The sequence below is a fragment of the Myzus persicae genome, unplaced genomic scaffold (assembly GCF_001856785.1).
Source record: "Myzus persicae strain clone G006 unplaced genomic scaffold, MPER_G0061.0, whole genome shotgun sequence".
Taxonomy (NCBI): Eukaryota; Metazoa; Arthropoda; class Insecta; order Hemiptera; family Aphididae; genus Myzus; species Myzus persicae.
The window spans coordinates 67,681-81,554 of NW_019104366.1; the positions used below are offsets into that span (position 1 = coordinate 67,681).

Below are 13,874 nucleotides of genomic sequence, written 5' to 3' on the forward strand. Positions count from 1 at the left end.
ATACATAATGTTTCAATTTAATGAATGTTGTTTTTGTGATATTTCTAAAGCGTTTTCTTGTAATTTGACATTTTGGCTATCGTAATAATGGGCACATAATAACTTGTACAGCTATAACTTGTAACGGATTCGTATGGTGGGACGAGTTAATCTCTAACCGATGATCGATAACTTAAATTTCTTTTTCATAAAAAAAATCCAATATCAACATTAAAAAATAAACAAATTAGTCCCACACAGTATTTTTTAACCTAACTTAAGAAGGAGTGGGGGTGGGGTAGAGATGAAATAAAAAAAACCAAAAATTAAATGTCAACAATAAGGTTGATATTTTTGTATTTTATTTATTAACAAGTATACTATGAAATATTATAATAGCATCCTGTAAGGTTTTAAAAATGATTTATCCGATGCTTTAAAATTATGTCTATTCTTAGGTCACCTGATCTTACGCCATGGAACTGTATTTAATATGGTGATAATATTATGTTTAAGATACCCACTACTACTCTATTGTCATCAACCACAGAGGAGCTAAAAAATTAAATGATTCAATTGCAATGAAAGAATTTGAGCTACGACTATATATTATATCGTCCGTGTGGCCAAGAAGAGCTACATTGAACGTTTACAGGCAGGTAAACCTACTTTCCATTAAAGTAATTCAAAAATTATTATGATATTATTCTCATTCAAAAACTAAAAACTAAAAATATAAAAGCATTTGAAATTCGACGGTACATTTCGGAAAACCCCCCTTGATATTATATTTTAATTTCGTTGCACTGCTACTATATTGCACAGCAGACGTTGACGAGTGACGACAAAATACGATGTTGGAAAAACTAAAAACCTATCAACGGGACACGTTATTAGCTTCGGTACATATTATTTATTATCAAAAAAGAGCAATAAAATCGTGCAAATTCGTCATCGGACACAACTACACGGAGTTTCGCAACTGCAACGGTATAGTGCATAATATTTTATATATTTTACTCGCGCATACGCAATATTACAATATTATATTGACGACGAGATTATTATAATTTAATGTATAGATATCATTATGTTTTAACGCGTCACAAACGTCTTATTGTTCGTTGAACGGACGTGTAAAATTACGCAAAAATCGCAATATAATAAAAGTAAAAACAAAACGTAATCCGTTGGCGATTTATTATATTATTACTATTATATACAGGCATTAGTATAATAATATATTGTATTTATTATATATATTTGAGCTGCAGTGCGCACGCGCGGCAAATTACGAGACACAATGGTAATTAATTATTATCTTACGCGCCGAGTCGTCTACGGGTCATCGGATAGTGGGCACAGGGACTGTGTATGCAAATTGATCGTTTGTTACAATAATAATATCGTGTTTCGAGACAATGGCTTGATAATTAGAAGAAGCCGCCGCGGCAACCGCAGACGCTATATACCTATGCCTCCTGCATGTTATATACATATATATTATACATCGTATACATAATATAATTTACGCTCAACTCTGATAATATATGATATAATGTACAACAACATGTGATATAATTAATAATGCGTACAATACCGACACCCTTGACGATACGTATCGTCTCGTCATCGTCATCGTCCGTCGCATTGACCGTCCGATGTCCGAAGGTGTTGCACAACGAGTATTCGAACACAATATATATATATATAACATTAATATATTATCCGACCTCGAGTCACGGTCCAAATACTCGTGTGTATGTGTGTGTGTGTGTGTGTGTGTGTGTGTGTGTGTGTGTGTGTGTGTGTGTGTGTGTNTGTGTGTGTGTGTGTGTGTGTGTGTGTGTGTGTGTGTGTGTGCGTGTATGTGTGTTCAGCGAGTTTGCGATGGGCCTTGATGCGATCTAAATGTTTGATTAAAAAAGAAAATCGCTGATCGACTAACGCGCAGCATCGGGGGCATCCGGTGCCGCGAGTATGTTTCTCGGAGATCGCGGTTCTTTTCCATTCGTTCAGTTCCTTCAGAACTAATCGTAACGGTTTTCCACGACGTATATTGTGTACATTTTTCCTGGAAAATGACTAGCGACACGAGCATCTCCGGCAACCCGTAAACCATAGTAATAAGGATAATATGATGTGAGACGCGAGTACGAATTGAATGATTCATTAGACACGTTTTCCCAAAGAAAGAAGCTCAGGACAATAATTATCTCATTATTATAATTATTTAGTATTTTTGTTCCCGTATGTCGAGGGTACAATCATGCGTACCTATACTATGGTTTTATATAAATAAAAACAAACAAAACAAAATTAGGTGACACCAGCTGAGCACAAACGTAATGGCCAACACCACTAATATATCCAATAAGACAGATTTAAAAATGAATAGGTAGAATGCGTTTTTAACAGAATGTTAATTATTTAAAAAATTTGAAACGTACGCAAACACTGTGTGCGAAGAAAATGGTAATTAAAAAACAAAAAAAATATTTATCCACAGTCGAGCAAATTGGCCAATACATTTTCTCTGTGGTACTTTAAGCTTTTTAAGTTAAATATATTTCGTTGTTGACTATTGACGTATTATTGTCTAAGACGTAACTTTTTACATTAACTTGCAAATCTATTCGTATAATGTGTATGTAAAATATTATAACACAGAGACAATACGCGAATAATGCGCAACAACGAGCAGGGGCCAGTAGTAAAATTTACATGCTCTGGTTTTCTCAGACCGTTATTCACGGCCGACCTGAGTGATTGGACGTGAATATATATATATATATATAAACGCTCGGGTTTATATATGTTTATATATAATATATCTGTGCGGTAAATGAAATAAAAAAAAATTGGATTTGGCCGGAAAACCGTTTTCCGTCATAACTGGCGCGTGTCCTATTGATTTTGGCGATTGGTGGTTATAATATATATTGTAAATATAGGTGTACATATTATTATTATTATATAAAATATTGTTATTACGTGTATATTATATAGATAATTCGCTTGTCGGAGGCACCGATGAGAAAAAATACACAGGACGATTATTATAGACAATCATCGTGATCACCACCATTTTATCCTTTTATTGGATTATGGCCCACTGTGTCCTGTGCCGATACCATTAATCGCGCGTTTACTGTTTAAATTAATACATCATTTTTACTGTAAATTGATAGGCGGACGATTTTCAAAAAAATCCAATGACCATAATCGAAATTCAAATAACTTAGCATCTAAGTTATGAACTTGCATTATATAGGTCTAATAAAATAATACATGCCGTATAGTCTGTGCCTGTGGACGGCGATAATAGATTTATGAATCATAATTAATGATAGTAAATATAATAAGTTTTTATCGCAGACACGTAATTAAAGGGAGTGAAGGACGTAATTGCAGCGTGTAACGTAGTTTTTGCCTGCCAAATATAAAACGACAGAGTACCAACATGCAGCTTAATTGTGATGTTTAGTCAACACATTGCACTTTTCGTTTTTACTTATTCAAATATATTTTTGATGGGGTCCTACAGATGACATTATTGATCAACAACAAGGAGTCAACAGAAAATTGATAACACCAGAGTATCTTATATTATAATAAACAACAAATAACTATTATAATTAGTTAATTTGTCGCCACTCGCCACCCACAAACACTATTTGATTTTAATATTAAAAAGAAAATAATTATTGGACTTGTTTACTTGTATGTTTGAATCGACGAAATTTTATTAGACATGCGCCTATAATTATGTCGAACCTTAGAAATCGTAAAATATGACCCTACAACATTATGTAATGTATAAAATGTGTTCAATTAATTTATGCATTCTATTAAGACAGCAAATTATACTGTGTTTAAATTGATTTTGGTCACACTACCAAGTAAAACATACAACAATATTTACCTTCGGCTCAGACACCATTAAAGTCTCCAGGCACCGAATGCCCGATATGACAATATCAAATAATATTATAAAATCTATAACTCGTGGTATATGTAGCGGTGTATAATTAATTGCAGGACCCTGGCCAAACACAGTTGGACGCATATAATATAACACAATTTAACATATTATTATAATAACGTTTACGGTGCCCAACACTTCGAGTTATCTCTGTACTTAGTACAGATACGACTATAAGACGTTATCCGACTATACAGCAGGACATAGAGCAGTGTCCTGCACAAAAATAGCCGCGGCCGACCCGAACCCGAGACTGACGGGCGGCAGGACGCTTCGCGGCGTATCTATTCGTTTGCCTATCGAACGGTATTTCTGCAGTGGAACGAGAACAATGTGCAAACACATCCGCACAACACACGCACATGCTTCTAATATAATAGGTGGGTAGCCGGGTAGGCACTTCATAAATATGTAATGGTATGTATATAGATAGGTACGACTGGCGCAAAGTTCCGTGTTGTCACGAGCAATATTAAAAATAAAAATAAAAAACCCGGAGGAAAAACAACAATAAAAAAACCAAGACTACGGTTTAATACCACTGCGCACACAATAATATCGTATTATAACGTTGGACATTATTATTATTGTGTGCATTTGTGATTTCTATAATATAACAGTACGTATATATATATATATATATATATATATATATATTGTGAATACACGCGCGCGCGAGCGAGTAAATGACGACGAGCGCACAATGCCGTTTTGTTCATTTCGGTGTAGGTACAGTTATGCGTGTGTGTATAATATGTGTACAAATATATTATTAGATTGTTATTGTTACTACTACTACTACTACTACTGTCGTACAAGGGAATAGTATTGTATAATATGTAACGTACGTGCTTATAAAATTATTATTATCGTCGCCATCGTCATTATAATATTACCGTACGGTCGTGTTTGCGCGAAATCGGACGACACACACGCGGTCGCCAAAAATCATAGTATAATAACAACGTATCGTCGTCATTACTGTAGCACCAGTATTGTAATAGGTATATACCGATATATTTGTATTGTGACGCGTGTGTGTGTGTGTGTGTGTGTGTGTGTGTGTGCATGATGAATAATATGATATTGTCATATTACAGGCGTAACAATAATATATGTATGTACGACAAACGAGAATAACCGTATTTGCACACTGCCACTGTGGTCGATCGGCGACGTACACGTACAATAATATTATGTGTACCCGAATCATATATATATGAATGTATATATATTATTATATATATATGTATAATATTATTGTATCCGTGCCAATTTATTATTTTATCATCGCCGGCGACGGTTCGAAGCGCGCGAGCGCGCGTGTGTGTGTGTGTGTGATGGTTGTCATTTTTTAGTCTCGTTCTTCGGCACACACATTCAGGCAGTTAAGTCTCCGAGTGTACATATTATTATCGTATGTACAATGTGCCCGGCTATGACAGTGGCGATACGACAGCGTGCATTATTTATGGGTGGTCGGGGGAAGGGGCGTCGTGTCGGAGAGAGGACATTGACGCGAATTGAACGGAATTTACCGATCGACAGAGATCGCGATCGCGAGTGCGAATGTACAAAAATAATGATAATAATAATGTGATATAAAAGAGAGCAAACACAAGTGCGCGCGCGGAACGGGCTCGGCGAGATGACGATAAGAGGAGAAGAACGACTACGACACTATACACAATGCGACGTTGTGTGTGTGTGTGTGTGTGTGTGTGTACAGGTACACACCGCGGTCGTGGAAGATGTCAATGACAAACGACAATATAGTGCAACGCGGCTGTGTGCAGCACCTGTTTCCCATCGAAATCTCACGAACCAAATAAAAGTGCCCCATTGTTATAACAATCGATAACGTGACGAATTCGCTCGGCATTGTGTACGCGACGGCAGCAAATATATACAAGCCGCAAAACACATTTTCTATATTATTTTATTATTATTATTATTATTATTATTATTGTATCGCTCTCCGCCACCGGTTCCTTCCTCCTCCGGCACTCTGGCTATGAAATATATATATATATATATATATATATATATAAGTGTAAAATATTATTATTGTTACACGCCATATTCCATCTCCCGTTTCTCGTCTCGTTTTCGTCTACTCCTCTTGCCGTCGAGTCTCCGTCTATAGCCGTGTACATTTTTAACACCTCCACTCCCCTTCGAGCCGTACGTTTTCATTTTACTCTGACTGTTTGCCATTCATTCTTCCTCATTATCACTATCAATCATCCAATAAAATTATTGTCATAAGAAAAAAATAATAATAACAATAATACAGTTAAATTCCCGTAATAATATTGTTTGCCGTCAAATAGTTATTTATCTCCTCTCTCTCTCTCTTCCTCTATTTCTCTCACTGGTGCCCTCTCTATCACACACGGTTTAATAGCTATTACCACCACGCGTTATTAATGAATACCGATTTAACGCGCACGTACCTGCTAATGATGTCGAGAAAAATCCAATTTTTTTTGTTTTAATATGACGGTCGATGGTAATTTTTTGGATCTTTCTAAATCAGTGGCGATTGTGGATATGTTTTTTTGGGTTATGTCTCAGCCTTCCTCCTAATTCCAAAATTAGATACACATAGGAACGTTACGAAAAAGTTTTTTAAAAAAAACCATGATTTTGTTCATTGACCGAATTTTCCGTATAATATTTAAATCAAATCTTAAAAATCGATATTATATTAAAACGATGAACTTTTGTCCAAAAAAAAGTCATAAATTAGTTAAAAATCGAGGTAAATCGCTGATTAAAACACCATAGGAAACGGACCTCTGCCTTCGAGGTCTTGACGTAACAACAGCTGAAGATATACTCCAAAATTATAAACATTTTGACGCTCAAACGTCATGCCCCATGCAGAGAATCAGTGCAAACTATTTGGTGAGTAAATGGTTATACTATAATTGGTACGTAATAACTAAAATATGTGACCTCGATCGGGGTTAACAACGACTGGTGATTTTCATAATATTATTTTATTCCCATATATTATAATATAATACAATCATACTGTATATCGCGCGGTGGGTCAGAGGCCAGAGCATATAGTTGGCACCTGACATATTATATCATTATTGTAATATACTTAAGTTGTTTTGTAAAATATTGATCACAATATGGCTCACTGTGCTGCAGATGATTTTGACGATCACTACCATAAAGGGTTAATATATATTATATTGTACTTAGTTGCACTAGGACACTGCAGGAATTTCGCGATCGACAAAAAATCGGAGAGTTTGATAGGTAGGTACTTCGGAAAACTACAAGTCACGTAGGTTGTTTGGTATATCCAAAACTATGATATACGTATATATTATATATTTTCATCATAGCGGATGCAATAAATGAGTTTTTTTTTTGGTTTTTTTTTTTTGCCAAACTAGATATGTATTGTAACGCACATCGGTTTTAAAATTAAATTCAGTATAACAGTGTCCATTGTGTGATACTGTGGTGTGTCACGGCGGCTATGGGCTGTGGCCGCAACGACTTTTGGTCGTTTGATTCTCGTGGGACTGTTTCACAATCCGTATAATAATAATAATGTAATTTAGTGTTGTTTCTTGAATATTATATTGTAATCACATCCGGTTGTTAGGAGGTGACGGTGGCGACGACGTGTCACGTAACATTATTTAAAGACGATTATCTTCGATGCCCTTCCGGTCAAAAGCCCATCATCGAAAGTATTTTTTTTTTTTAAATTATCATTTATCGTCTACGGCTACGGCTTTTCTCATATTATGCCAACCACATATTATTATGAAAAGCAGTTGATGAAAAAGAGAGAGAAATCGTCTTCATTATGGCCTGTATCACTTACTGCAAATGCATCGACAGATCACAGGAATATAATAAGTGTCCAACGTTTAAAATATGGAGATTTTAAGACTGGATCGTACGTGGTTTATTACTGTAAATCTTCTCATCAAGACGAATCGTGTGTGTGCTACTATATGTTTGTCACGGGAACATCCAAGACCTTGACTCGGTTATCGACAGCGCACAGGATCCATCACTTTAATATAATAATAATATTATTATTATTGTATACGAACGTTTCGGTACGGAAAAAAAACAATCGCAAAGTGTCACAATCGTAAATACGGCGCCGGAACAAATAATAACTATCTATCACCGCATGACAATTTATAATATGTACCGTACGTATCTAATCCCGGAGAGAAAATCATTTTCTATAACTGGACCGGATCTTGTGGAAAGAACGGACCTAACAGTATATTATACACAATAATATGTCTGAGAAACCAGCTGTGACTCGTGGTCAGGCGGTAAAGAAGAAATCTGACAGTACGAGGAGTGCATACTATACGACGAGAGGGAAAAAATCGTATGTGAGGAGCCGCTGAGATAAAATTAACGTTTTTTTCCGAAAGTCGATGTGCAAACTCCGATGGTAAAAAAATGTATTAATATATTATGTCCCAGATACAGACACAGAACAAGCGAGAAACTTCAACTAACGTAATAAATAACGATACAATAATTATGTATAAAAATTATATGAAACTAAATAAGTCACTCCAAAAGTCAAATATATCTGTAATCGTCTCATGGGTATGTATAAAATAATGCATTGCATTTAGCTGTTATTGAAACAAAACGTGTGGTCACGCAGAACAATAATATTCAGTATCAGATACCGCCAAAACGATAAGAAACGAATTTTAAAAAACGGATCCTTAAAAAATATACATTCGTCTTCGATCGCTCCACTGCTACTTCACACCCGTCAGTCACGCGTCATTAGCATGTGTCCTGTTCTATTCGTTTGCAGGACTTTATTATGCAACAATAATAATACATCAATTGACCACTGGCGACCGTAATAATGACAATAATAATAATAATATTTTAATAGGATTACAGTATATACTATTGGTACAGCAATAATATTACCGTCCGAGAGATAGTCTGCAATTGACTTGAGTGTTATTATTATTTTTCCCTTGAAAATTGTGAGCATTATTTTTTTCACCGCATTGAAAAATACCACTACTGATAAAAATAATACATTCTAAATAATTTGATGAACGCCTACCAAAGTACAAATATAATTACTTTCAAAATAAGCTCAACGCTTCTTATTAATGCACATCAATTATTATAATATTCAACGCCACATATTTTAATTCGTAATCGTTTCAAATTTATTTAAACTATTAAATTTGATCTAAAGATTCAATACATAATACAAGACTACAATACATTTTTTTAAGTTCGAGGAAAATACACTAGACTTGATTTAAATTAGGTACTATTTACACTTTTTTAATCACGTGATGCGGTGTGCCGTATCAACCGTTAATAACTTGCACTTCTTTATTGTGTTCTTTGCATTTCTATTGTCTATAGCTAAAAATTCTAAATTCAAACATTGAATAGAATATAAGTTTCAGGCCATTACTCTAGAAATTTACATAATAGTAATGATATACAGCTCATAATAAGGAACAGATACTGGGCAAGGAACTTGGCGAACTTACATGTTTATTCGACTGCCAACAATTTAATAATCATTTAATTATACTTATTATTAGCTAAAACATGACGTATAACATGGCAGTTTGTATATTATTATTAAGTTATGTTTCATTTATGATCGACTATACTGCAACCGGTTTCCCTCATTTATTTGTACACTCATTACAGAGTTTTAAATTGTATGCGATCAATATGGGTACACCAAATACCTATGGAATACTTTGCCAGAGTCGCAAACTAATATGACGTTGTGATAATAACATGGGAGCAGACTACTACGCGACCAAATTGACGGATTTACAAGCCTTCCGAGTTTACGATTCTTTCGATTCCTACTCTTCCTTCGAGCCGACCGAATGTTTCGAACGACCGTATATAGTATAATAATTAATATTATAAGCAGCCTCTCGAGATGCGTCTTGTGTAATACAGTGTACGACTCCGAGTTGAGCATCCGCGTGTCATTTAATATCAATTTTGTTTGCGAACAATATTTACTGTTGAACGTCGTCGGTTTTTAATAGGCACCGTGTATACCTATATTATTTTAATTCGATTTACGTAGTTCTTTGAAATAATTGCACGGGAACAACGCGGAATCGTGAATGCGTTCTTCATCCCGGTCACGATCGCTTATTTCGAAAAATTACACCTATAGATTATTATTATATTATAGTAATAGATATATGTAATGTACCTATAGGTACTAACAAATCCGAATTATGTTTTATTGCTTCAGTAAGTTGTGTATGTATGTGTGTGTAATCTAGCGAGTGTGTAATTTATGTATGTGTGTTACGGACATTATTTTTACGGTTCGGATGCGAAATATATTATGTAAATCATTCGCGTTAAATACACCTAGATTTATTCAAATGTATCATTTCTACAATGTCATGGTTTTAAATCGCAAAAACGTTACAATAAGATAGGTAGGTACTACTATTACAATGCCAGTCGTAGTGGTATTATAATACATCACACATCACTACCCTTTTCGCCGTCGAAACGGGACTATTTCAGATGCTGACCGGAAGAACACTATCATCGCAATTTTATACAATAAGTATTTATTTATTTTTTTATGATTATCGGCATTGAGGTAAAGGGTATTATTATAATATATATAGGTTATACGCAATGGAATCACCAAATCTATTGGAAATCGGTTGGAGATTACGCTTTTCGACATTACAACTTATATATATATATATTACAACACAATAGTACAAAACTGCATCGAAAAACATCCAAACTAACAACTGCTGCAGTTAAATACAACTACCATAGGTACGAATTCGATAGCTGTTTTGTTCACCGGCTGCTGTAATTGAATTTGAACTATATGTGATACAATGTAAAATAACTTTGAAATGTGGAATTCCAATATCGAACGTCCCGTTTTTAGGTTCTTTACATTATGTTTTAAATTGGAAAAAAACATGGAAAAAAATGTATAATAATGTTGTATAGTTTGTGGTTGTTCAATATTCATATAATTAATTTCTCGAAAATACGGCGAAAAAAAAATAATACAGCAAAAAACCGCTCGCGATTTCAGTTTGTGAAATACCATAACAATGGTAATGGTTTCGAACTCGATATAATAACACGTCTCGAACACACCCGCGGGAGTCACTCACTTACAGTCGACACAGACGAATTTGGGCAAACTTACTGTGTATTATTTCATATTTTACCTCTTCCAGACAAAATAAGCCAAAAATTATATAATAATAGCGTACGGCTGTAGGTACAGTTAAAAAGAAAAAAACAATTAATAAAAAATATAGCATAATAATACTGTCCTTCGCTAAGGCTAAGGATCGGTGGCATAAATAAATCGAATAAGAAATTGTACAAGCGAGATAACCGCTAGAGCATTCTGTTTGAATATTTTAATATTGATATTAATCACGCCAATAGCGTAAGTATATTGATTTTAATCTGATTTTTTAATACCTAATGTGTATAAGTGCGATACTGATATTATTATTATTGTTGTCGTTGTTTCTGTTGTTGTTTGGTGCACGGTTTCTGATGCTGTGCAATTATCTCACTATTAATAAAACGAGACAAATTTGTAATGCGTCATTTATTATTAGCCCGTTCACAATGAACCATCTAACTTATTGTCATTATCTTTGGAGTACAATGAGATCCGTTTAAATAAAAAATAAACGCACCCATGGAAAAAAAATGTAATTGGGTCCGAATTTTTTGTTATTCTCATATAATACAGAACGTGATAATTATTTCTAGTCACAAAAAAAGACAATTCGCGGAAAAATATATATACCACCCACTGTATTATTTTATTCGGCACTTTGGCTCCGATGTAGGAAAAAAATTTAAATCAGAAAACGCATAATATTAATAAGAGGGTCGCCAACACGTCCGTGTTGTTAAATTTATTAAAAGCAGTTGGCGATTAGAAGAACCATAAAGGGCGTTGATCCAGAATGAAAAAACCAAATACTCCACGTCAGTAAATAGAAAACCTTTGCCTAGCAGTATCGAAAAATAGAAATGAATTTTCGCACATTAAAGAATAAAAAGTGCTCCAATTTTTATAATTATTATTATTTTTTCACCAAAAACAGTTGTTATTAACAGCCTAAGGAACAGGTTTTTCTACATAAATTCTTGATTACTTGATCAATGGTACCTATTGACTACTATTCGGTTACTCTGAATAAATTAGAAGTTAGTTTTACTGTTTTACATTTTTTAAATTTTCATTTTTCTTTAAATGTAATCAAAATTGACTACATCAAACTCCTTGAATAGCCTATCCAGTAACGCCAATGGCAAAATAAAATTTTAATTTTAAAAAAACTTATAATTTTCAAAATTATTGCTTGATCGTGGTGCATGATCACAATTAAATTTCACTGCAGAGTTATATCCACTCAATATGTCTGGTTCAGCGATAAATAATAGTAAAATATTATCTTATACGCCCAAAAATGTAAAACAATATATTTGGTAAAACAAAATCAGTATTCGGAAATCGTAACATAATATATTTGCCTATGCAATATTTATAGTTATTTATTTGTTTTTTAATGTACTTTATGTATCTAGCCGAAATACCAAAACCTTTTGTGTACTGCTTGGTATGTTGTTTGCTAACTTAGAGTTCTTTGACATATTTTGAAATAGAAAATAATAATATTATGATGCCCATATTGATCAATTTTAAAATAAGATTAGCTTTATAATATTGTTAATACAATCAACTAGATTTAAGTACATTTATTTTGAATGTACAGTTCATACATCAAATTATTACGTTATTGATATTCGATAACATCTACAAAAATGTTCACTCGAGTCGAATGGACATAAAAAAAAAAACTGTATCAAAAGCTAAAACTAATTTTTTTTAAACGACCATTTATAAGTCAAAAGCATAAGCTACTTTTAAAACGACAATACATAGGTGTAGTTATAATATCTACTAAGCTTGTTACAACTTCCGAGCACTGATCCATTCACTAAAGACATCACAATGGACACATTGAACTCATATTTTACGAACAATTAATAAAACCGTTGTCTTACCTGAATCAGTAATAACGTGAACGCCGCATACTGGCATCTGTAAGAAGACAAAAAAATTACATTAAATATTTGTACCATTATTACAGGAGGTTTCACAGTTTAAAATAATACATTGTATCGACATAGTTTTTTTTTTAAAAAAACCATGACTTATGAATATGAAAGTAGAAAACAATTAAATATTTCTTAAATATTATATGATTTAAATTAATTCCTATTTATCTCCAATACAATACACAATATTGATAAAAGCTTAGATTTCTGAACAGTAAATACATATTATAATATATTAATGTCGTCAGACAATGTCGGTAGTAGTAGCGACGATCAGTCTTGCAGCAGTGCTGCTGATTAAGTTCTCAATTTTTCCCAACGAAAATACATTCAGACTATTTATTTATGACAACTAGGAAGTAATTCCGGTAACTGGTATTCGGTAGTTATCATTTGATCATCATACATTTTTATTTCGTAAGTAGTTCATGTGATATTGCCGTATTGAATTGTGTATAATGTATTAAATTATCGTATCATATATATTATAGTGTTATATAGTGCATCATAGGTACTAGCTAGGTACTTGCATCATTATTTCTAGGTAACATAATAATATTTGGAAAATTACATGAATTCGGTGAAAAATCGAGACGATAGTGAGTAGTGACTGTAAGCATAAGTACCAAATGTGTTGCGGAATCAGGAAACAAAAATTAAATCCAATGACTATTTTGAAATCAATAATTTAACAATGATTTTAGAGAAAAAAAAATGAAAACTTGTAGTTGCTANATTTTAGAGAAAAAAG

General features: G+C 33.5%; 1 protein-coding gene across 1 annotated transcript in view; it reads right to left on the minus strand.

The window, feature by feature from the left end:
* The window catches only part of LOC111041543, an 82,103-nt gene that overhangs the window by 51,125 nt on the left and 17,104 nt on the right, over positions 1–13,874 (minus strand). The window contains exon 2 of the mRNA XM_022325837.1: positions 13,070–13,106. Coding sequence (XP_022181529.1) covers positions 13,070–13,106 — 37 coding nt within the window. The remainder of the gene's footprint in view (positions 1–13,069; positions 13,107–13,874) is intronic.